Source organism: Amblyomma mixtum, chromosome 1 (genome assembly GCF_055824585.1).
Source record: "Amblyomma mixtum isolate Tamu chromosome 1, ASM5582458v1, whole genome shotgun sequence".
In the NCBI taxonomy this organism is placed as follows: domain Eukaryota; kingdom Metazoa; phylum Arthropoda; class Arachnida; order Ixodida; family Ixodidae; genus Amblyomma; species Amblyomma mixtum.
The window spans coordinates 133,546,397-133,572,682 of NC_143012.1; the positions used below are offsets into that span (position 1 = coordinate 133,546,397).

At 45.7% G+C, this 26,286-nt stretch overlaps 1 protein-coding gene across 1 annotated transcript in view; it reads left to right on the forward strand.

The window, feature by feature from the left end:
• The window catches only part of LOC149367644 (uncharacterized), a 52,316-nt gene that overhangs the window by 19,790 nt on the left and 6,240 nt on the right, over positions 1–26,286 (forward strand). The window contains exons 2-4 of the mRNA XM_089575226.1: positions 22,452–22,645; positions 22,732–23,189; positions 23,358–23,597. Coding sequence (XP_089431352.1) covers positions 22,452–22,645; positions 22,732–23,189; positions 23,358–23,597 — 892 coding nt within the window. The remainder of the gene's footprint in view (positions 1–22,451; positions 22,646–22,731; positions 23,190–23,357; positions 23,598–26,286) is intronic.

A 26,286-nucleotide genomic window follows, 5' to 3' on the forward strand; every position in this document is an offset into this window, starting at 1 on the left:
CCCATCCATCCGTCCGTCCCGTCTGCCCCGTCCGTCCCATCCGTCCCATCAATCCGTCCCATCAATCCGTCCCATCCATCCGTCCATCCATCCGTCCATCCATCCGTCCATCTGTGCGTCCATCCGTCCGCCCATCCGTCCGTCATAATTAAATTCAAGGGCGCCAAATCATACGCACACACACACACAGGAGAAGAAAGAAAGACGAGACAGAGCGCCTTTCTTCTCCTGTGTGTATGTGTGCGTATGGTTTGGCGCCTTTGAATTTAATTATGAATAACTACCAACTAGCCCAACAACAAGTTCTTCTAAGATCCGTCCGTCCGTCCGTCCGTCCGTCCGTCCGTCCGTCCGTCCGTCCGTCCGTCCGTCCATCCGTCCATCCGTCCATCCGTCCATCCGTCCATCCGTCCATCCATCCATCCATCCATCCATCCATCCATCCATCCATCCATCCATCCATCCATCCATCCATCCATCCATCCATCCATCCATCCATCCATCCATCCATCCATCCATCCATCCATCCATCCATCCATCCATCCATCCATCCATCCATCCATCCACCCGTCCGTCCGTCCGTCCGTCCGTCCATCCATCCGTCCGTCCATTGCTACAAATGGTTGGTGGTCAGTCCACCACGTAATTCGCGGCCAAAATATTTTCAGACAGACTGCGAAGAAGGTGCTCGGGGAACCCTGCTGACCTGGGCCGGACGCCGCATTCCATGGACTGACCACAAAAGAAAAGGAGTAAGGTCCGGTGGTGGTGGTTCCCTACGTCCACGCGTTTGCGCGCATGCTGCAGAAGATTGGCACAAGGTTTGGTGTTCGAGTGGTGTTTTCTGCACCGCACAAGCTGGCCAACTAGTGAAAGGAGGTGAACGAAAGGAGGTGGAACGTCGAAAAAGGAAGGTGTGGTATTTGATATTGTGCTCTCATGTGGCCGGTCGCACATTAGCCCGCCGCCTCGATGAGGCCGCCCCCGCACCCATGATTGCCAACGGAGCTACAGGAGGACAAGCCGTTGCAACTGCAGCACGTGTGGACGGACGCAGGATGACAGCCTGACGGAGTCGGCTGAGTTATTAAGATCTTCGGCCCCCAAGAGCAACCTCACGCTGCATTGCTGGGATTTCCAAGAAAGCCCCTGTGAGCCAGACCTGCCTCACTGCAAGGTCTTGACGAATCATAAGGTACAACTCACTCGGGAAGTTATAGAAGCCTTCGAAATCAGCAGAAAAAGGCACAGATTGTGTTAGCGCTCGCCCTGTCCGTTTGCTGGGTAAAGACGTAGCTTTCATAGATAGCTTTTAACTTTTGACTGCCAGCATTGCGGTTCTTAGTTTCGAAGCGAAGAGCTTCACTAAGCTAGTCAACACCGCCCTTCGCGGGAGCCGGAGCCCAGATTTGCCACTTCTGCGCGTGCGAAACCGAATGACGTCACGTACGGCGTAGGTGGCCGCAGCCGTCGCCGCTGTCTCGTCAGTACTTAAAAAAGAAACGGCGTTGAGGCTGGGAATTGAACCTTTTTGAAGCGGAGACACACCACTCCGCCACGAAGGCTCAAGGTTTGAGCATGAATAAAGGCGCATCTCGTGAATGTATGGCTTTCAGTATAAACTGCGTCGAGGCTGGGAATCGAACCAGGGACTTCATCAGTTTAAGCGGAGACGCTGCCACTCCGCTACGAAGGCTCAAGGTTTGAGCGTGAATAAAGGGGCATCTAGTGAATGCATGGGTTTCATAAATAAAAAGGAATGAAAAAGTAAAAGTAAGAAAAGAAAACTGAAAAAGCAATAAAAGTAAGTGAGGGACGATTAAAAAAGCAATATAAAAAGCAAATATAAAAAATAAAATGTCAAAATAAATTATGAAAATAAAAATAAGGAAAGATGCGAAAATAAAAATGAAATGAAAAAAATATGAAAAATAAAATCAGAAAAAGCAATAAAATCAGGAAAAGGAACAAAAAAAGAATGGAAAAAATAGGAGAAATAAAGAAAAAACAGCGCGTCAGGAAACGCTTTCGCCTTGCAGCACTTTACAGAGCCAAAGTGCCCCCTGAATTTGAACCGTGCCGATTACCGTCTCCTCCTGCGCCGCCGCACAGGCAGTGTGTAGACGGTCGAATGCCTCCACCGTTATCGTGGTGCTCCCAGTGCATCGTGCTCGAGCTGCGACAGCCATGACGCCAAACCAACCATAACTGCAGCTTTTCGCTTGTATATCTAGACTTAACCAGAGCTAAGCCACTGGCTAATATTTTTGTTTGTTTATGTGTATGCAACCTTCCTTTTTATTGCCTCTTGCTATAAAGCCTTGTTTTTAGTAGCGCTCGTGGTGTGTCCTCTCTCTGTCATTCCGTTTCTTGCGCTAACTGTTATCAAGGGAAAGTCCCCACTGCCCCAGTGAGCTGGCCCTCAGCTTTCGGAGAGTGAGGTTGCGGCAATAAGTTGGTCTAAGTTGAATCGCTCGCATCTAAATCGTTATACGAGACAGCACATTACGCAGCAAAGTTCGAGGTCATGGCAACACAGCGAAACGCTCGAAGAGAGGTGCTGCAGTGAAAGAACGTTCGCCTCCAAAGTCCCGACAAATCAGCGACAAGCAGTACGGTCGCATCTATACATCATAAGAATTGTTTACGCATTCGCATATTTTTTTTTTCTGAGCACCATACCCAACATCTGACAGCAATGCTATCGGGAAACTGTTAGGCTGAGAGACGAATGTATTTATTCGACTTCATATGCCGACATTGTAAGGAAGAAGGCCAAAGAGCAGAAAAACAGTGGCTTCTTTTACGTTGCAGACGTCGTCATTATGCAGCCTTCTTTTGCGGGAGATGTGCTCTCTTTCTCATCTTACCTGGAGTACGCACTGCCTGTGGACGTAGCGGACGTCGCAGAGTTCCGGATGTCCTTTTGGACGGACCAAATCCTTCAGTCTTCCCTGCTGGCCTTTGTCGGACAATACGGTGCGTACTCTCAGACGCTTTGTGAAGATGTTCTCATCAAAATGTTCTCATCAAGAAACGAGATACACATAGGTGCACTTGCAACTGATGATTATTGTAGCGGACAATAAGTAACGGCGGCCAAGTCATGAACACAGAGGTAGCTAGCGCCACAACTCATAGAGCTAAGAAAAACTATGATGTAGTACGATTCTTTCGTTCACCCACGATACCAAAGGTATGCCAGCTCTTTTGCCGATAAAAACACGTCGAAATCGCTGTCAAATGATTTACCACACTTTTTGATCTCAAATGCTTTCAGTATTTCTCTCGTTAACGCATCTTTAGCCTTTTTCAGAACACGGGTCCTGTCGAAGTCTGGTGCACACTCATGAGCATCATAGCGAACACTTATGCGGCCTGCAAACCATGTATGCCATCTATTCTCTGGCGCTGTCAGTAACATCTTCATCATTAGCCTGACTACGCCCAATACTTCAGGGCAAAGCTCTCCCCCATGCCTCTCCAATTAACCGTCTGCTTTCCCAGCGGCACCCACCGTATCCCCGCAAGCTTCTTAATATCATCCACCTACTAAACATTCTGCCGCCCCCTGCTACGCTTGCCTTCTCGTGGAATGCTCTCCGTTACGCTCAAAGACCAGCGGTATCTTCCCTTCGCACTACGTATCCTGCCCAAACCCATCTCTTCCATTCGACTTCAACTAGGATGTCATTACCCCCCGTGTTTGTTCTCTCACTCACTCCGCCGTCTTCTATTACACCTACATTACACCTATCATTTTTCTTTTCGTAGCTTGCTGCGTTGTCGTTTGCGGAAACTGAACCCTTTTCGTTAGTCCACGTTTCTGCCTCATATGTGATCACCGGTAAGATGCAGCTGTTGCATACTTTGCTTTTGAGGGATATTAGCAAATTGCCATCTTTGATCTGAGAGAACTTGCCATATACGCTACACCCCATTATTATTCTCCTACTTATTTGCCTCTCATGATCCGGATTAGTCGTCGCTACTTGCCCTAAACAGACGTGTTCCCTTACCACTTCTAGCACCTCGCTACCTACTGTGAACTGCTGTATCACTGCTAGACTGTACAACATTACTTTAGTTTTCTGCATGTTGATTTCTAACCCCACCGTTCTGCTCTGCCTGTCTAACTCATTCATCGTGCATTGCAATTCATCTCCTGAATTACTCAGCAGGGCAATGTCATCAACGAATGCCAGATTATTTAGGTCTTCTCCATTAGCTCTTATCCCCAACTGTTCCCAATTCAGGCCTCGGAAAACCTCCTGTGAAAAGGCAGTGAATAGCAATGACGAAATCGTGCCTCCCAATCTGATACCTTTCCTTATTAGAATTGTATTGCTGACTTTGTGGAGGTCTATTGTTGGTTGGTTGGTTGGTTTATGGGGTTTAACGTCCCAAAGCGACTAAGGCTATGAGAGACGCCGTAGTGGAGGGCTCCGGAAATTTCGACCACCTGGGGTTCTTTAACGTGCACTGACATCGCACAGTACACGGGCCTCTAGAATTTCTCCTCCAAAGAAATTCAACCGCTGCGGCCGGTATCGAACCCGCGTCTTTCGGGCCAGCAGCCGAGCACCATAGCCACTGAGCCACCGCGGCGGCTAGGGTCTATTGTTGCTATGCAGGTCTATTGTTGGTCTCGTTAACGCATCTTTAGCCTTTTTCAGAACACGGGTTCTGTCGAAGTCTGGTGCACACTCATGAGCATCATGAGCTCCTTTTAAAACACTGTTTTAACGCGCATATTGTTGAAGAATTTTCTGCGTCAAATGAGAACTATGAGGCACTGACTATTCGAGATGGCTGTAGATTTTTGACCGTGATTTATTGCCCACCGCATGCAAACATCACCGTTTTTCTGCGATTTCTTGAGCAGCTTTTTGACTTCATATCCTTAAACAAGTGTTTCTTATTTCTTAGTGGGGACGTTAACATTGACCTGACTGTCTCTTCCAGATATCGAACTGGTCTGTTATCAGTTTTCGATGCATATGGTTTCGTCAACCTCATCAATGAGCCTACACGTATAACATCATCTTCGCAAACTCTAATTGATATCTTTGTTACCAATATCGACAAGCCTTCAACTTCTGGCACCTTTGTGTAGGACATTAGTGATCACTTGCCTATTTTCGCATTTATTCAAGATGGAACAGCACCACAGATAAAAAACTCATCTACATGGTGTTTTCAAAGGATCACTAATGCTTCTTTAAACAGTTTTCGTGCTGATATTCAGGCCCACAACTGGGCTCATGTTCTTGAAAACACTGATGTTGATTCCATGTATGACGCTTTCCTGTCAGATATTACAGACATATACAAAAAGCGTTTTCCTTACACGACACGCTCGAGTGCCAAAAACTCTCGAAAGCCATGGATTACAAGCTACCTACTAGCTCAAATTAAATTTAAAAATGCACTATACTGGAAATTCAAAAAATCAAAAGATGCGTCAGATTTTAAATCATTTAAGTCGTTCAGGAATCGTCTAAATGCTAAGCTTAAGAAGGCTAAAGATCAGTACTTAATGGCGCAGTTCAGTGATGCAATTAAAAGCATTGATTTATTATGGAAGCGGTTAAACAGTCTTCTTCGAAGTAAAAGCCCAGCTGTACTCACCTGTTTGAGTGTGGGTAATAACATTGTGGCCGACAAACAGCTATCTGATATGCTTAATGACCATTTTATTAGTGTTGGCACCTCAAACAGTAAACCAGCAATAAGCTCTGTCCCACTTCCTGGACCAAGTGCAGTTAGTAACAGTATGGTATATTTCCCCACAACTGAGACTGAAATCATTGCTGCATTCCAGACAATGAAAAATTCTAAATCACAGGATGTGAACGACATGCAGATTGCCCCAGTGAAATATATCCTAGACCTGATTGCACCTGTCCTGAATAAGATATACAACTTAGCTCTGGAGTGCAGCAGTTTTCCCAAGAACATGCATATTGCAAAAGTGGTAGCCCTACATAAAGGGGGTGATAAAATGCCATAAATAACTATCGTCCCATCTCCGTACTACCCATATTTTCAAAAGGCTTGGAGAAAATAATGCACACACGTCTTTACAACTTTTTAAACAAATTCTCACTTATCTCGCCGCACCAGTATGGCTTCCTGAAAGGCAAATCCACAGTATTGGCACTATTAACAGAAAAAGAATTCATTATTGACGCTTTTGAACACAAATAACATGTACTAGGACTGTATATTGATTTCACGAAAGCATTTGACTGCGTACATCATGTAACCTTATTATCTAAGCTGCAGCATTACGGAATACGCGGTAGTGCAAATCGTCTCCTTTCCTCATACCTTCAAAACAGGTGCCAGTATGTCAGCAATAACAATCACAATTCCGACACAAGAACCATCATTTCCGGCGTACCGCAAGGGAGTATTCTTGGACCTCTGCTATTTGTTGTATATATTAACGACATTTTTTCTCTTCAAAACACAGCTACATGGGTTGGGTACGCGAATGATACTGCTATGTTTTTCAGAGGGGCAAATACTGATGATCTAGTCTCCTCGGCAAATCACGCTTTATCATTAGTTAGAGATTGGTCGTAAACATATTGCCTGAGGTTGAATACCAAAAAAAACTCAAGCTATTCTTTTCCGTACTAAGACAACAAAGGTAAACATCAAGGGCAAAATTCTTTTAGACTGCGAAGAGGTAAGCATTGTTAAGGAAATTAAGACTCTTGGCGTAACATTATCGGAAACGCTAACTTGGAACAAGCATGTTGATGGGTCTTCTTGGTGGGAACAGCCGAAATAACAAAACGCAGACACAGAAATGAACACATAAAACGTAGACGAAGCTGACTGTCAACTAAAATTTTTATTGGAAAACCCGCGCTTTTTGTTTCCTTGTCAAAAAGATCTTTCTTTTATCTCCCGTGGGGTTCGTTCAAGAAGGAAATTTCTTTTCTTGATAGAGAGATTGATGGTGTACTAACGCACCGCTGTCCTGTTTCCCGTGTCGCCAATGCCTCAAGGATCTCACGTGTCACTTGGTCGGCATACCTTTTCATGACTTGAACTTCATGCAACTTGGGCTCACACTTGCGCACTTTTTTGCCTTTTTTGTTTTCTTTACAATCTCTGCAATGCAGGGCTAGATTGCTGCTTGGGGCACCTGATAGCGATGATGCATGTTCCCTTATCCTATCATTAAGGCACCTTCCCGTCTGCCATGTATGTTGTTTGCCACAAGCCAGAGGGATATTATAAACCACACCTTTAACACACTCGCTGATTCTTGTTCGGTGTGCGACCTGGCATTGCTGCTTCTTTTGCCTGTTGACTCGAGCACACATGCTCATTGCCTTGTTCGGTGCAGAGCAAACAACCCGGGCCCCGTGCCTCTTGCCAATAGTAGAACTTTTTGACGGGTTAGTTGGTACATTGTCTTGAAAGAATGTCGTACGCCAAAAAAGGACGAAACAGGAAAGAAAAACACAGAACAGGAAAGAGGCGCCAATCTTCATGAGGTTGTGGGTCAATCCATGAACATAAGGAACCACTGCTAATTTCTCCCTTTCATTGCCTTCTTCCGGTCCACCTTTCCTTCCTTGCACTCCTTTTACTTTCCGCAGCAAGCTTTCAGCTACGCTGCTGAGCATCGGAACGGGGTGGTCAGCATTTTTTAGCCTATCAATCTGCCGCCGAAAACTTGTCTCCATCTGATGCTCACACGATTTCTTCAGAGCTGACAAGAGAGCAGCACTCGATATTGCCCTTTTCACGGTCTTTGAATGGCTTGATGAAAAAGGGAGAAACTGTTTCTTCGCCCTAGGCTCGTACCTCCAACATAAGTGTCCGGGTTGGAATTCAAGGCGTAAGTCCAGGAATTGCAGCGAATCCTTGGCTGGAAGCTCGTGGGTGAATTTCAACTCTGGGCAGATTTTGCGAAAGGTCTCCAGTACACTATCCTTGAGTCGCTCAAAGTTTGTTGAATCCTCTGTTCTGCACAAAACCAAGAAATCATCCACATAACGAAAAATCTGTGTGACGCGATTTTCTTTCACAGATTCTTGTATTCTCTTGTCGCATGCGGCCAGGTACAGGTCACTAAGCAGTGGTGCTACCTTAGAGCCGATGCTGACGCCTCTTTTTTGGACGAACAAGGAATCCTCATGAGCGGTGATCGTAGAGCCAAGATAGGCGTGCAGCAGCTCTAGGAACCCTTCCACCGACACTCCGGCCGAATTTTGAAATGAAACGACTCCCTGCTCTTCAATGGTTTCTCTAAGTATGGTCATCAGTTTCTTGTGCGGAATAGAATAATACATTTCTTCGATGTCAATCGAGAACCCGAACATTTCGGTCGTTTTGAACTCTTTTATCTCAGATGTTACTTCTTCCGACTTCCAGATTCTAAAAGGATCTTCTACCTTTAACAGGGAAAGTTGCTTGAACAGGTGCTCTGACACCAACTTCTGCCACGTGTCTGCTTCTGAAACGATGGCGCGGAAGGGGGTACCGATTTTTTGTGTTTTTGCGTTGAAAAATACCGACAAGGTGCAAATCTTGGTTGATACTACCTTGGTATACAAACGGCTCATATTATTCTGTTCAAGAAGCACCTTGACTCTTCTTTTAGCTTCCTTCAGTTCTTTCTTCCCGACCTTGCGGAAATTTTTGTTGATGGCTTCTAATGCTCTTGTGTTGTAGCTGCCGGAATCGAGCACTACAAAGCCGGCCTCTTTATCTGAAAGACATAACTTTAAGTTATTCTCCTTAAGCTCCTTTACAGTCTTTTCAAAACCATGCTTACAATGTCCGCGTTCCTTTGAACGGGCCAAGACGTCAACACCTTCAGCCACAACCCGGCTAACGTCCTCTTCATTCGCTCTTGTTGCGACACGTCTGATAATGGCGAGCTTCTCTGCGGCGTGAAGTTTTGGGGTAAGGCAAATTTTGGACCAAGTTCCAGTACTTCTTTTGAAGGACGTGAAAGCTGCAGAGCTCCTATTGTAACTACTGGGTTCTTGCTTGTCGTAGCAAGCTTCTTCCGGCCTTGCATACATATTTTCAAACTCGGTAGGAACCAAACATTCCACATGTGCTCCGTGCTAAACCTAGCGTTGGCCAAATGAAAACAATGAGATTTTTCGTCACAACACCTCACCTTGAGGAAGCCGGTGAATAAGCGGATCTGTCGCCACAACTCAGCTCTGATGATCTTCATAACTCTCCTTGCGTGTCCTTCGGAGGGCGAAAATTCACCAAATAGTGGCTTCAAGTATTCACAAAGTAAGTTCTTCTTGATGCAACGTGAATAGAAGCGGGCACGACAGGTGAAGAAAGCGATGTGATGGCACAATTGTTGCGGATCCAAAAGATGCGGGTAACATAAAGAAAGGCTCAGAGTGCTTGAAATGAACGTTAAAAGAGTAGAAAACTGAGCTAGTTGGTTCATACTTCTTGGTGGGAACAGCCGAAATAACAAAACGCAGACACAGAAAGGAACACATAGAACGTAGACGAAGCTGACTGTCAACTAAAATTTGTATTGGAAAACCCGCCGTTTTTGTTTCCTTGTTAAAAAGATCTTGCTTTTATCTCCCGTGGGGTTCGTTCAAGAAGGAAATTTCTTTTCTTGATAGAGAGATTGATGGTGTACTAACGCACCGCTGTCCTGTTTCCCGTATCGCCAATGCCTCAAGGATCTCACGTGTCACTTGGTCTGCATACCTTTTCATGACTTGAACTTCATGCAACTTGGGCTCACACCTGCGCACTTTTTTGCTTTTTTTGTTTTCTTTACAATCTCTGCAATGCAGGGCTAGATTTCTGCTTGGGGCACCTGATAGCGATGATGCATGTTCCCTTATCCTATCATTAAGGCACCTTCCCGTCTGCCCTATATATTGTTTGCCAGAAGCCAGAGGGATATTATAAACCACACCTCTAAAACACTCGCTGAATCTCGTTCGGTGTCCGACCTGGCATTGCTGCTTCTTTAGCCTGTTGACTCGAGCACACATGCTCATTGCCTTGTTCGGTGCAGAGCAAACAACCCGAACCTCGTGCCTCTTGCCAATCTTCATGAGGTTGTGGGTCAATCCATGAACATAACTTTTTCATCAAGCCATTCAAAGACCGTGAAAAGGGCAATATCGAGTGCTGCTCTCTTGTCAGCTCTGAAGAAATTGTGTGAGCATCAGATGGAGACAAGTTTTCGGCGGCAGATTGATAGGCTAAAGATACCCCGTTCCGATGCTCAGCAGCGTAGCTGAAAGCTTGCTGCGGAAAGTAAAAGGAGTGCAAGGAAGGAAAGGTGGACCGGAAGAAGGCAATGAAAGGGAGAAATTAGCAGTGGTTCCTTATGTTCATGGATTGACCCACAACCTCATGAAGATTGGCGCCTCTTTCCTGTTCTGTGTTTTTCCTTCCTGTTTCGTCCTTTTTTGGCGTACGACATTCTTTCAAGACAATGTACCAACTAACCCGTCAAAAAGTTCTACTATTGGCAAGAGGTACGGGGTCCTGGTTGTTTGCTCTGGACTTTCCCTGTTAAAGCAACTTTCCCTGTTAAAGGTAGAAGATCCTTTTAGAATCTGGAAGTCGGAAGAAGTAACATCTGAGATAAAAGAGTTCAAAACGACCGAAATGTTCGGGTTCTCGATTGACATCGAAGAAATGTATTATTCAATTCCGCACAAGAAACTGATGACCATACTTAGAGAAACCATTGAAGAGCAGGGAGTCGTTTCATTTCAAAATTCGGCCGGAGTGTCGGTGGAAGGGTTCCTAGAGCTGCTGCACGCCTATCTTGGCTCTACGATCACCGCTCATGAGGATTCCTTGTTCGTCCAAAAAAGAGGCGTCAGCATCGGCTCTAAGGTAGCACCACTGCTTAGTGACCTGTACCTGGCCGCATGCTACAAGAGAATACAAGAATCTGTGAAAGAAAATCGCGTCACACAGATTTTTCGTTATGTGGATGATTTCTTGGTTTTGTGCAGAACAGAGGATTCAACAGACTTTGAGCGACTCAAGGATAGTGTACTGGAGACCTTTCGCAAAATCTGCCCAGAGTTGAAATTCACCCACGAGCTTCCAGCCAAGGATTCGCTGCAATTCCTGGACTTACGCCTTGAATTCCAACCCGGACACTTATGTTGGAGGTACGAGCCTAGGGCGAAGAAACAGTTTCTCCCTTTTTCATCAAGCCATTCAAAGACCGTGAAAAGGGCAATATCGAGTGCTGCTCTCTTGTCAGCTCTGAAGAAATCGTGTGAGCATCAGATGGAGACAAGTTTTCGGCGGCAGATTGATAGGCTAAAAAATGCTGACCACCCCGTTCCGATGCTCAGCAGCGTAGCTGAAAGCTTGCTGCGGAAAGTAAAAGGAGTGCAAGGAAGGAAAGGTGGACCGGAAGAAGGCAATGAAAGGGAGAAATTAGCAGTGGTTCCTTATGTTCATGGATTGACCCACAACCTCATGAAGATTGGCGCCTCTTTCCTGTTCTGTGTTTTTCCTTCCTGTTTCGTCCTTTTTTGGCGTACGACATTCTTTCAAGACAATGTACCAACTAACCCGTCAAAAAGTTCTACTATTGGCAAGAGGCACGGGGCCCGGGTTGTTTGCTCTGCACCGAACAAGGCAATGAGCATGTGTGCTCGAGTCAACAGGCAAAAGAAGCAGCAATGCCAGGTCGCACACCGAACAAGAATCAGCGAGTGTGTTAAAGGTGTGGTTTATAATATCCCTCTGGCTTGTGGCAAACAACATACATGGCAGACGGGAAGGTGCCTTAATGATAGGATAAGGGAACATGCATCATCGCTATCAGGTGCCCCAAGCAGCAATCTAGCCCTGCATTGCAGAGATTGTAAAGAAAACAAAAAAGGCAAAAAAGTGCGCAAGTGTGAGCCCAAGTTGCATGAAGTTCAAGTCATGAAAAGGTATGCCGACCAAGTGACACGTGAGATCCTTGAGGCATTGGCGACACGGGAAACAGGACAGCGGTGCGTTAGTACACCATCAATCTCTCTATCAAGAAAAGAAATTTCCTTCTTGAACGAACCCCACGGGAGATAAAAGAAAGATCTTTTTGACAAGGAAACAAAAAGCGCGGGTTTTCCAATAAAAATTTTAGTTGACAGTCAGCTTCGTCTACGTTTTATGTGTTCATTTCTGTGTCTGCGTTTTGTTATTTCGGCTGTTCCCACCAAGAAGTATGAACCAACTAGCTCAGTTTTCTACTCTTTTAATGTTGATGGGCTTTGCAACAAACTTAATAAGGTTTGCGGGATACTAAACAGACACCGCAACTTCTTGCCAACAGCAGTTAAACGCTTAATTTATAACGCACTATTTTTGTCGACACTTAACTACTGCCATTTAGTCTGGTCAACTACAACGAAAGAAAACATACCGAAACTTAAAATATGCCAGAAACGTGCCTTGCGTACTATTGCTAATGTCCCTTGTCATGCGCACACTTCCGATTACTTCTTGCGCTATAAGCTTCTTCCCACGGAATGCATTTATCCTTACCGTCTAGCTTGTACATATCGCTCATCCGTATCGGCGTGCAATCACAGCATCCTGAATTTGTTAAACCTTCGCCCCCGCACTTACATTTACAATACACGTCATAATGACGCACGGGTGGTGCGTCACTGTCGTACAGAGTACGGTCGCCAGTCCTTTTCGTATCATGCTGCTATTCTTCTAAATAGCCTTGCGCTCATCGATACCTTCCCGGAAAAATTGTCATTACGAGCGCTACATGCACATTTCCTTGCAGCCAACATCACATGATTCTCTTGTATGATTGCGTTTTGTGTTTTTCTTGGTGCCTTTTATTTTTTTTATTAGTGCTTTTTTTTTTGCTGTAAAATGTCTTAATTTCTGCTACCACTAAAGGTAACGTCTTTTCCAGAATTTTAAAAAATTGAAAATTATTAAACTGAACGTGTTTTAATCTGAGTGTGTTTGAAATTTTTATGTTTAAAACCTGATGTGTTCTAGAATGTGTGTTTCGAATGTATTTAAAACTGTATGTGCTTTCATTTGGAGTGTTTTTGTTCTGTAGGGTGCAAAATTTTAGGTCTGAGATGAAGTGTGAAATTTAATTCTGTATGTGCACGAGCAATACTGCCGAACTGTACATAGAGGGGGCCGGGCATTGTCAAGCCGCAGTTATGCGGCTTTTACCCGTCACCCCCTTTTCTCCCTGAGAGAGAAAATAAAGACGATTTGATTTTATTTGATTTGCTATAGATATCTTCCAGCATTTTCAAATAAGGCTATTCCACACACTGATTCCCAGTGGCTGCATCACTGCTGAGGTTTGAACGAGTCAAATGGTCCGTCGTAATCAAGGAAAGCTATATATACGGTGCGCATTTCTCTCTCAACTCACTGGTAGTTTGAATATGGTCTATTACAAAATGTTGCCTACAATTTCATTGATTGAAGTGTAAGGTTGCTCTGACTCTAGAATCGATTTAGTAACAATGTCGAACCAACTCGGCAAGCAATTCGTGCTTAGCGTCATGAAAAGAACTGCGTTGACAAACAAGCAGTTCCCGCTGTAGTCTGTTTTTGAGCGTCCAATGCATGTTTTGCAGGCATTGTTAAAAGTTCTGTAGTACTCGCACTCGGAAAGGCAGTATAGCAGAGATCTGAGAATTAAGTCGCGCAAACTCAGCTTCGAACCTTAATGGACGCACCACAACGCATGGCGTTTTAGCGATTCACCTCCTTTAGAACTGAGCCAAGATTCGATACTGTGAACTTGGGTAAAGCAGACGAACGAAAAAACCCTGACACCCAGTGCTGTGTTCTTTGTATGAGTGCGATAAAAAAGAATAGAGCACACATTCTCGCATTTGCATTCTGCTTAACGAGCATTGATCTGTTTGTTGAATTTGTTTGTTTCTTTATTTTTATTTGTGCAATACTGCATGCCTTGGAGGGGAACAAGTAGGATGGACATACAAATAATAATAATATAGCAATACAATAAGAGCGGAGATATAGAAAAGATGTTTGAAAAGTGCAATACCAAACCAGTCAACCAGCTGTAAGAACAAATCGCGGAAAAGGATGGTTCGCTTATATAATTAAAAAGTTCCCAAAACAAATAATGAAGAGAATTTATGTAGAAGTGAAACATCAATGCAATATGAGTGCAGTAAAAGAACAATATTGCAGAGGTACAGCCATGAAATTTATGAGCGTGAACACGGCAGCGCGTGGCAGATAGCCTCGAGCCCTACTCGTGGCGATACGCAGCGGCCGCTTTCGTAAACAAAGTGGAAAGGGAGGTTTGTCCTTCGGCTCTCCGGAAGCAGGCAACGCGGCATAACCCTTTCCACCACGCTGCGGAAAGCAGCCGCCGCGTATCGCCACAAGTAGGGCTGGAGGCTATTTGCCACGCGCTGCCGTGTTCACGCTCATAGATTTCATGACTGTACAAAGGGATATATAATTAACAACAGCAATGGCATTTGACGCCAGAATTTCCCAACGTATAGCAAGCAGATCGAAGCAGTTATGTTTGTATTGCCTTTTTCTACAATGCCACAGCCGAGTTCTGGTGGGCTTAGGAAATTGAGGTATTATTTTGTTTTTGCGGGATCTGTCGGTTAGCCTATAGTCGAATACAACTTAAGAACGGAGCAGGTTTTATAATTCAAAGGACCCCTTGTGGCCAAAGGCATCGGCCGATTCTCATGACTCTGCTAGTGTGGCGAAGCAGGGAGTGGTAAATAAAGGGGATAATACTTTCCCTCTACAGTCGGGTATAGACCCCTCTCTCCATTGTCACGCTATCAGGGTCACGAGAAGAGGTCGCTTGACGGCGAAATGCCGCTGTGTTTTTTAGTTGCATCCGACTATAGCTGGTCTTTAGCAATTTCCACGACGGATATTGGTTCAAAGATTTCTTGCTGCAAGTACAGATCTTAGAGAATCATCCAATCCTTGTTGAAGACACCTGCCTTTGCCACCGCAATGAATCATATTGCGTCTACTGCAGGAGGAAAAGTTTTAAAAGCATTCATGTCGAAAAAACCGGTATTTGCATAAACCACAGACGTCCTAACGACGAAATCAAATTACGTCATCTCCACTTCCTAGTCCGCCATGCAAGATTTCCTGCCGTTGCACAAACCGTCCATGAGCTGTGTGACGGCAGCATTGGAGAACGAAGGAAGACGGGATCTTTGACAACACAAAACGCAATGAAAAATGGTCCGAGGGGCACCTGCGTCCATTAGAAATTGATTTTGATTTCTTCACACGATGCGATTTTCAGTCTGCTGGCAACATCATTGAATTTAAGCCCATTAACAGACATTTAAGTGGCAATTTCATAGGCCCTATTTGCGGCAAGTGTTCGCGGGATAGAGATTATGTAAAAATTCTCAATCTCCGTGCACCATGCGTAAGCACCCAGTAAATGCGCGAACTTATAGGTGGAGCACGTGCGGTTTATTTCAGGGTGCACAAAAACTCTCATTTTATTCGGAATCGCCACTGTATAACGAAAGGTACCGGAAGCCTTAACTACGCTCTGTGTAGAGATTCCACGCAGGTTCCTTTGCGCAGTGGGGCCCGCGATGCCCCGAAAGGCCTCCTGGGGTGCACCGATTGAATGAATTATTTCTCTGCTCAGGCAACAACGGACCGGTGCAGGACTTCATGGCCGTCGTCATATCAGATGGACGGTTGTTTCTCAACATCAACCTCGGCTCCGGTGAGCTCCCGGAAAACCTTGCCTTCCCGTCACTTGCAGTTTTGTTCGCTTCTTGCAAGTGCAGAACTCTGGTTAATTCTGGCTTTCGTGCCCTTAGTCCGCTTAGTTCACTGACTTGGAGTGAGCACCGTAGCATTGAGTCAAACTTTGCTAGAAATAAAGAACTGGGCCCACATAGGATTCAGAACATATGCCTTGGTTTTCTGCAACGAAGTTGCCATGTTGAGCGAGCGCTGTACAACTTCATTGTACAAAAGTGAGGCACCTTTAATAGCTCTTGTTTAGCGCCAGTTCTTTGCAACATATTTGTGGCGAAGTTTGATTGCATGCTACGGTGCTCACTACAAGACACACGTGTGGTTAGGACCTTTGGATATGTCGATGAGTTTTCAGTAGTTCTACATTTAACAGAAACAGGCCAACTCACTCTTGAGAAGGACTAGATTTGAAACGTTTTAGCACCTGTTCTTTCCGACGGATAAGATCATTAGGTTCGTGAAAGACATGAGAGCGCAAAACGGCAACACGGACGAGTAAGGAAACAGGACGAGCGCCCGTCCTGTTCCCTTACTTGTTAGTGTTGCCGTTTTGCGCTCTCATGTCTTTCACGAATATGCACCAACAAGCCCAGCTGCAAGTACTTATTATCATTTGGTTCCCAGATTTAGAACTGACTTTTTTACCTCGTCAACTCGTGTATTGTAAGTATGCACCCTAGGTCTAAAATGGCGCTTTTGGTACCCGAATCGGCCCATTGAGTTGGTAATGCGAAGCATCGCGACTAGTGCTTTTTAAATGTTCTAAAGAAAAGCTGCCCGCATGTGATCGAACAAAGTCTGAGAGAGCAGATTGAGCGCTTGAAGGCCTCAAGGGTTTTCTTCTTCGGATTAGCTTGCGGTGTATTAATCCTTGGGGAAAATAAATGAAAAGTTTCCCGAAAACCCGCATGCCCAGTTGAAAAGGTCAGGAAGAAATTTAAGTGGTCCCATACTTCCAGACGACGTCACATGGACTTACAAAAGTGACCCAAAAAATTTGGTGTCACTGTTGTTTTCGGCCCCTCGAACGCTCTCCGCTTTGTGCGCTCAAATTTTCGGCGGACAGCACCAATCTGGCGCTTCTATCACTAAGCACCAGACGGGTTCACCACGTGCGCAGTGCGGGTGGTTTACTACACTCCATTATCTTGCGGTAAAATATATATTTGGCCGAACTGGAGCGTGCCTTAATGAACGTTTAAGGCATCACAGAACAACTTTTCGCTCGGGACTGGAAGCAATTTAGCCTTACATGTGAAGGACTGCCACTATTTTCCTCGGTTTCCCCTGATTAGTATTATGGCTGTGGCGAAATCAAGATGTGAGCACGAGCTGCTAGAAGAGTTTTAATGCGGAAAAATAAGTAGACATGCGTAAGTGATCCTTCAGTTATAATCACTGGAAAGGAGTTTACGTTTTTTTTTATTTTCGTAAAGTTTTCTTTTACCTTCTTCAGAGTACACGGTTGCTCAGGAATGATGTATAAATGTGGATCAATTGATCGGATTAGATAGTTGTAAGTCCAACGGTAGTATGTGTGCCCCTTTGTCTTGTCCTGCATGAGTTTCGCTGATCCACCCACCATCTGCGAATGTTTACTCCATTCGAATGTATTAATACTTCCCAGTCCAGTGACAAAGCCCTTTCGCTGACAGATTCGATGAGGCATTGCCCCTCCTGGCGTTGCGCTAGAAATCCTCCGTGAACGTGATCACAGCACGCCGCCGCTTTCGCCTCCGCGTCTAAGCTTCCGGCGTGACAGCAGCCTAGTATGTTTCGGCTCATCGTAGCTTTCTTGGTGACTGTAGGCTTGGGATCCTACCGGACAACATCATTTGGGACCAGCTGGTGGAACGTTTAGTCGCCAATCAGGTGAACGCATCCTCAAGGAAGGTTCAGAAGAATGGCCTGAGGGGCGAGTTGGTGCATGATGAAATGAACGGCGATGGTGCGCATGTGGTGTCCCCTCTCTTGTTAGTGTCCTTGTTGCGCCGCCGTTCGTTTCATCAAGGAAGGTTCTTTGGTGACGCTGTACCGCTCCGCAGACGTTGCTCGACATTGCGAGCAAACTTCGCTTTAAGTATATTTTTGTCTATTTCTAATCTAATCTAATGTATTTAATGTATTTTTGTATATTTTTAATGCATTATAATTATGCTAAATGGGCAGAAATGTACTTTTCACGTATTTAGAACGTTGGAAATATTATTCCTAGTGTACTGAGAAAGCATTCGTATTGCACTTTAAGCATAGGGACAAAAATATGCGAAATAAATATGAAATTAATACAATATGTTTGAAATGCATTTTTAGGACATCCTCTTTATTGCTGAGGGATAGCACGGACAGGAGATCAGTGCGTCAGCAGACCGTCTGTGGCATTATCGACGAAAGAGCTCGATTCCACGGCATTTTGTTATGTTTCTTCTTCTTTCTATCTGCTGTATCAGTAGTGCATATATGCTCCTGGTCTGCAATAAATCCACTGTGCTGAAAGCTAGCGCTTGTCCAGTGTCGTCTTTGACCTGCGTTCTTCACGCTCTATGAACACTGTGTTACAATGAATCACCAACCTGCCCAAGCCTATCCTGCTCTGTTCGCGCCATTCCCTTCTCTCTATTCCAAATTTGCCCAGCGTGGCATTGCAATATTTTGCTGCCGAAACGCCTTGGAGGAATCATGCTGGCATGCATTGCAACAAAGTTTTCGAAATCAAGTAGGGCGGCTGAAGGCAGTTGGCTACCCAACACATTTTCTAATCGCTGTCATAGAGAACCACCTAGAAGCCATTCGGAGTTCAGGCCGCAGTAGGCCCACTGAAAGGCGAAAAGAAAGGGCGTTGTTACCCTGTACTCACATATGATTTCACACAACCTCTAGAGGGTGAGTTCAGGGGTCAAAGTGACCGTTGTTTTTTCTGCAATCGATAAGCTTTGATTTAAACTCATAGTTTTTCAGCGCAACGGCACACGGATAAGCTTTCAACCCTTTGTCGCTTGGTATACTCTTGCAGCACAAACAAGATCGGCTGCTCTAAGAAGCGCCAAAAAAGTTGTGTCTTATACTGGATTCTGCTCTCATGTGGCAAGCACTGCACAGGACAAATAGGTAGATATCAAAATGACCGGCCACGTGAACACATAACATCATGAGAAAGACCATGACCGGTCACATGGGCAGTGATTGCAGGGACTGCACGGAAGGAAGAAAGGAGGGAAAGAAACCATTTTACCCTATTTTTACCCAGTGCGACGGTTTAACAGATAGGCGCATCAAAATCAGAAGAGAGCCTACGAAATCTGAAGAAATCTCCGTCCCATAAACAACTACGCTTTCTGTAATATCGTTAGAAAAATGCGCACAGGCCATGAGCCCTGTGGCCGCGTGAGAACCTCAGCAAGGACACAGATAGACAGGCAGACAAAGAGGGAGACAGACAGACATCCGTCCGTCCGTCCGTCCGTCCGTCCGTCCGTCCGTCCGTCCGTCCGTCCATCCATTCGTCCATCCGTCCGTCCGTCCCTCTGTCCGTCCCTCCGACAGCGACAGGGAACGGTTTCGACAAGGTTTGTTGATGTAGGTTCCAAAAACATCATTTTATTACTTCTTTCGTGAATAAGCGCTGGCTTGTGTATTTACGGAGGAGATCTTTTATCTGGGTGCTTTCTTTAACCTTTCTGGTTAACATCCCTGCCTTTCCTCCTCTCTTTATCTCTCTCTCTCTATTACCTGGTACAGTATGGTCTGAGAACTATAACTTGTTCCCATTCTAAGCGCCATGAAGGACAAATTTCTTAGCTGGTATGTTTACTGTTGTTCCGTGTGTTGGATGCGTTAAAAGTGTTTGTAAAATAAGTGGTGAGCATGAGTGGCAAGCCGCTGTGTATATATATTATGATTATTTATTATTTTAAGCCGACACAATGTGTAACTGTGCTCTGAAAGTAAGGAATGCCAGTAATGGCCTTTATTGCTCTTTTCTGTAATATAAATAGTGCTTGCAAATTTCTGTAAGTTGTAAGTTCAGCGCTCTATGTAGCGGCCGCCGCGACGCAGCCACACACCTTCGGATTCGAGCGTTAACGTCGATAACGCAGTCGCCGCCCTACCACGGCCCGCGCACCATTTCCTTCCCCCTCCTGTTGCTGCACAAGGTTGCACAACACAGGCGCGCACACACACACACACACACACACACACACACACACACACACACACACACACACACACACACACACACACACACACACACACACACACGCACACGCACACGCACACACACGCACACGCACACGCACACGCACACACACACGCACACACACACACACGCACACGCACACGCACACAGAGGGAGAGAGGAGTTTTTCGCTCAATAGGACAAATAAGGCTGGCGTCCTAAAAAAATTACAAACTTTACTTACTCTAAAGTGCCTCCTATTGCCTTTTTCTAAGTCAAGAAAAATTTGATGCAGTTGCGCTACGTTTTTACCTTTCGAATATGAACCAACAAGCCCAAGCATATACCCTTTTGAAGCAGTAGTGTCCATTAAATTTTTTTCGGTCTGCAAGAACGTCTTGGAAATTAAAAAAAAACGCCGCAGTTCTTGTAATAGAGCATCCACCTCGCATTCGGGAAACTTTTGGTTCGATCCACACTGACGCAGGGTACCCACTGGTCTTCTGATGAGCACAGGATCTCGCCGGGCTAGATGTTGGAGTCTTCTGGGGTGAATTGCTTGGGAAAAAGATCGCGGACGAAAGAGACGGCTGTTCGCGACTGCGACAGCGACCCAGTAGAAGACTAGTTGAGCCACGCCTAGTGCCCATTTAGCCGTTCATCGAGGTCATCATCACTGTCGGACACATGCTTCGCGTCGCCAGGCGGCTGCAACTACGCAGACGCAGGGCGCGGAAACCCCCCGCCCCCGAGAAGCGAACTGAAGAGGGCATCCTTTTGAGATTAGGTTGCTTCGCGAAGAAACCACAGACATCCATCGCCGACGATACAAGGTCGCACCGCACCCATTACGGTGAGGCCGCACAGGACGACAAGCTCGACTGGAACAGGGCGCAACTTCAAATTGACGTCATCACCCACGGTAACGACGTGTACCAGCCGCGGTCAAAGCTGCCGACGAAGCCGTGACCCAAAACCAAGACTGATGTGCAACTCGAAAGAAAGAACCTGTAGGTAGCTATCGACGGACGTAAAGCTGTTGCTGTAGTTCACATGTGAGCGGGCTATTCCGTGACAAATATGACCTTCACAGCGCCGCTCAGGAAGATGAAGAACACTTGGGACGGCCCGAAGATAAGCACACTGAAGGCATTCGTGGTGAATGTCTTTAGGCCCTTAGGCCCTTAGGCCAAAAGCCTTAGCACGTAAGGACTTTTAGTGGCGGCCATAACTAATGCTACTTCACGATATTCCGCGCTTATCTATACTAAACCATCTATTCATTGTCTGTTAGAGTGGAGAGATGGTTGAGGATGGAGCCTTTGGTGAATGGGGATCTCACTCTTTAGCGGCGCCAGATCACCATCACCGCCACTGCACCGCACTGCACGCGGCGGACGCCGGCAAAGGCTGCGCAGCCACATGCGTTGTGGAAATAAGCATTTGTCCCATTCGTTCAAAAGCACGTGCCCTGAAGCCCTTGTTCGCCATACAATTTTCTCGATACAGATCGGATTCCGCTTGTGCTCTGTACTAGCAATGTTCCACACCGAATTTCACTTTCTATAGCCGCGTGTACGCAGTGCCAAAGGGGCTGTTGCCTAAACGAGTGCCCAGGGCAGCACAAGAGAAAAGTAAATGAATTGGGTTCAACTAACTCATCGGGTCATGGTAGCTCCTCAGTTCACACTCTGCTTTCAAGACTGCATCATGATAAGCAATAACAGCGACAAAGAAATAAGAGATTACAGAGGCATCTAAAATGACAAAATTTAATTGAGATAGACAGATGCTTCAGCATTCCTTCACGTTAACGGCCGATAAAATAATTGGCATATTAAAATGCGGAGCGGCGTGAGAACAGAACAGTAATTTTTTCATATTTTTAATTAAGCGTTCAAATTTTTTCTTTCGAGTTGCTTTCTACTGGTCTGCATTCACTTGTGCGATTACAGTGTTAATGACTTCATTGCATTTACGTTATTTTTCTTTCTGATACCGAAATAGGAGCAAGAGAAAAGCGAGATGACCGAGGCTGGCTGCTACCCCTCGCACAGTTGGCACACAGTCCTTAACATATACTTGCACAAGAAATTTCAATCAGTACAATAGAATACAACAGTACAATACAGTGTAACAGTACAATAGAGTACAATACAACAGGAAGGTACAAAATCAAATATTTCCGTATTTTCTGTATCTTTTGTATCGGGATGTTATTCCTTTTTTAACCCATATTTTCCTTTCGAAAACCTGTGAGTCAATTAAGCGTTCAGTAGAACTGTAGCGCTTGTGTTCTGCTACCCTCTTCTGTCACTGTGCGTTTGTTGCGCAATGAATATGAGCAGTTGGAAGCGTTCAGCCTTCTGTCTTCGCCCCCCCCCCCCCAGCACGCACACTGTAGAATGTAGGGACACGTGTCGACTCCTTACAGCGGGATGAACTCAGACATGATTACTGAGGAAGGCGATGCCATGATTCCTGCGTCCAGGCCCGCGGTTGCTACATCGAGGTGACCACCGATATGAGGCACGCGGTCTTCGAGCCCCAGTACTCTGCTTACGCACAGGATGCCAAGGCTGTTACGAGCGTCCACATTCGGCTCTGCCATGTTGCCCGCGGAACCCCACCATTGGTTCGCAATGGTGAAGGCTGTGTTGGACAATCCGCGCATCACATGAAAACGTGAAGTTCCTTCATGTCGTGTTTGCCCTCTCCATTGATGTAATCTACAAGTTCTACAATGTGTTGAAGACGTCTCACCCATCCAGACCGAACGATCACTGCACGGCTGCGGTCGTGACCCGCAAGACCATCTCAGATTGTGGTTGCCTGCAGCAGCTGCTAAGCGTCGAGGAGCATGCAGATCGCCGACCTACTCAACTGTTCCGTAGCATGGGACAACTTCTTGGCGATGGCCTGTACAACGCGAGCTGTGCCTTCAGCGCACAGCTCATCATGGAAGGTGCAGGCGGCATTACCATGGACAAGCTGCTGGGGTTGGCCGACTCCACCACCGTCTATTCCGGCCCGAGCTGGGCTGCGGGGATCGCCCAGTCTGGTTCAGAGTCAGCAGTCCCGCCTCAATGCCGAGATCGAGCAATTCGCGGATACATTCGCCGCGCTGCGAGCGTCGATGCCTCGTCTCTGATCAAGCACCTCGCACCCACGGGCGCACCGCTGTTCCAGTTCGTTTGCGCTCGAGCAGAGGCTGCAACGGATCTTGCTGGTACGATCGGAATTTTTAAGTTTTGGTGCCAGCACTAGCCAAGCCAACTAAGACACCACGTCTTTCCGGCATTCCCACGGTTGATTAAGTGCCCTTGTAACTCGTATAGACGGTGACGCCAGCTATTTCTCCAGGTAATATTTCGAAACTCCATGCTCTCTGCCGCAGGAACTCGCGAGCTGCGAAGCGGGCGGCTGCCACCCGGCTCGAAGCACACGGTAGTGTCGTTCGGGCACCGGCGGCGCTTCGCTTGGCTCTCCGTGCAGGGGCTTCCGCGTGCCGTAGGGCTGGCGCCGGGACCGCTGCGCGCGCTCAACATCCACCCGACTCTCTTCGTGGGCGGACACTCAAGCCGGGGCCTCAGGGACCTGCCGCCCATGGAACGCCGGCCATGCCGAGGATTCGTCGGTAAGAGCATTCTTGAGAGTGCTTAGAAAAGTGGAGAAAGTTTATCACGTTGGTCACTGCGGGCCTACAGCGTCACCCAGTTGGACTGAGGCTACTACGCCTTGTCGGTCGTTCAGCTATGAACTCGGTAGACTTGCAAGCCTGCAGTTTCCGATAAATTGGGACACGAGTGTGCGCGCCACTGGAATCTCGGATTCTCTGGTTTTTGGTATTACCTAGAGAGGCGCTTTCGTTTTTCCTGGATCTTCTTGCGCGTTCGAATTCTGGACATATGCTTTCGGCAAGGAACATTCCATGAACAAAAGCGGTTATTTTGCCTAGTAACTGCGACTTGTGAGTTAACGACGCAAAAAACGTGAACTTAGGCGGCGTCTATTTTCCGTATTGTATTTATATCAATGGCGTAAAAAGAAGGGTTCTTTATTGACACGGTTGCTCCACAGCAACCGGCAGGGGTGGCGTAGAGCTAGAGCATCCACGCCGCGTGCAAGAGGACCGGAGTTCAAATCCCGGTGCCGCGCAAATCTCCAACGGCTTGAAAAAAAAAAGAAATAAACTCCACGTGTTTTGAATCGCATAACCAGGCCTGCGGTGCGGCCTGATCTCCGTGACCAGAACCGACAACGCACTTCCTTACCAGAGCGGGATATGGCCTCCTTGGTTTTAGTACCTGGCCACAAATCTTCAACGAACATACCATTTAACCCTCCGTCTTAATTTATGCAGAGCAGCTAACGAATCCGGTGATCGGACCAGTGACGCTCTGAAGGGAGATACAAATCTCTTGTCCCAAACAGTCGACCATTGGAAAATAGCCTGGCAACGTTTAACGCTAGTAGAACCTTATCCAGTGAGGCCCCGTAGATTCACTGATGAAAACGGTGACAATGTCTTCAAGGTTTGGTTTGGTTTATGAGGTTTAACGTCCCAAAGCGTCTAAGGCTATGAGAGACGCCGTAGTGGAGGGCTCCGGAAATTTCGACCACCTGGGATGGCGCTTGGTTTAGAACCAACGTGATAGGTTAACACAATTATGTAGTCATCCACACGTCTGAATACCCTAACAACGTTAGTGGGCAATAAAAGAGGGTCACTAACATGTTTGTCAACACGCGATAAATAAATTTCACTCAGTATAAGTGCAAGCGACGACCCAATACAATCGGCATCGTCTGAATATAAAATTGATGGTTTAAAAAACGGCAGGCGATGGAAGGTAAAATTCTAGAAGTGTTGAGAAATCATCAGAGCTAACACCTGTTTTGTCCTGAAATGACAATTCCCCTATGCATGCGATTTTCTATTTGATGGAAATTAACAATTCGGTATGCGGGATGGAATAGTACAGGCAAGACGACTTAGCCAAATTTAAATCATATCGCATCAAAGTAACTACATTTCTTCGAGAAACCAAGAAGGAATACATGGAAAAATTATTTACTGGTAATGTACAAAACCGAAGCGACCTCATGTGGAAAGAAATAAATAAAGTTCTAAACCGTACAGAACAGGAACCCGTCCAGCTAGAAATCTTAGTCTGAAATCAGAAACTTTCGGGAAAAGAACTAGCAGATACTTTTAATAATTACTTCGTGTCTTTAGTTAACAGTGTACATAATCCTGATTCCCTAAGCTATCTCAAATCTAGAAATCACAGTAGTGCATTTTTATCACCAACGGATCGCAGTGAAATTGAAAGCTGTTTTCTTGCTCTCCGAACGAGTAGTGCAAGGGACGTAAATGATCTAAAAATTCAACCTATTAAACATACCATGGATCTAATTAGCCCTGTTTTAGAGCATATATTTAATCTATGCTTTCTGCAGGGAGCTTTCCCACAAGCCATGCAAGTTGCTAGGGTGACAGTAGTTTTTAAAGGTGGCGAGAAAAATAACTTGTCGAACTATCGTCCCATATCAATCCTCTCCATTTTTTCAAAATGCCTAGAGAAACTGCTGTACAACAGGATCATTAGCTTTTGTATCAAACATAACTTATTGACACCTCATCAACATGGGTTTAGAAGTGGTCATTCCACAGATACAACGCTTTTAACTCAAAAGGAACTAATCCTGCAATCTTTCGAACAGCACCAATTAACCCTTGGTGTATTTGTAGATTACTCAAAGGCATTTGATTCCATTAATCATCAGACAATGCTTGCTAAACTTGAGTTCTATGGTTTCCGTGGCGTTTTTCATGACATATTGAACTCTTATTTATCAGCGCGAGTACAACAAGTAGTAATTAACAATAAATTATCCGACCCGAAATCAGTTTTAGCAGGCGTCCCGCAGGGAAGCATATTGGGGCCTCTACTTTTTATCATCTACATTAATGACATCGTTCTCATTGACCCACGCCCAACATTTATAATATATGCTGATGATACGAGTTTATTTTTCACCTCTAGCAATATACATAATCTGACTGAACAAGCAAACACGTGTTTACATCTTTTAAATCATTGGTCGATCGTAAACTCACTATCTATAAACATAAATAAAACAAAAGTCGTGCTTTTCAGGCCAAGAAACAAAACAGTATGCGATAGCGACATTTCACTTCGGATTGGGCCTGTGCCTTTAGTAGTTGTCCCCGTTGTAAAAAGGCTTGGAGTATATTTTCAGAAGCATTTATCGTGGTCAACACATGTCGATAATACAGCGGACAAGTTGTCAAAAATAAC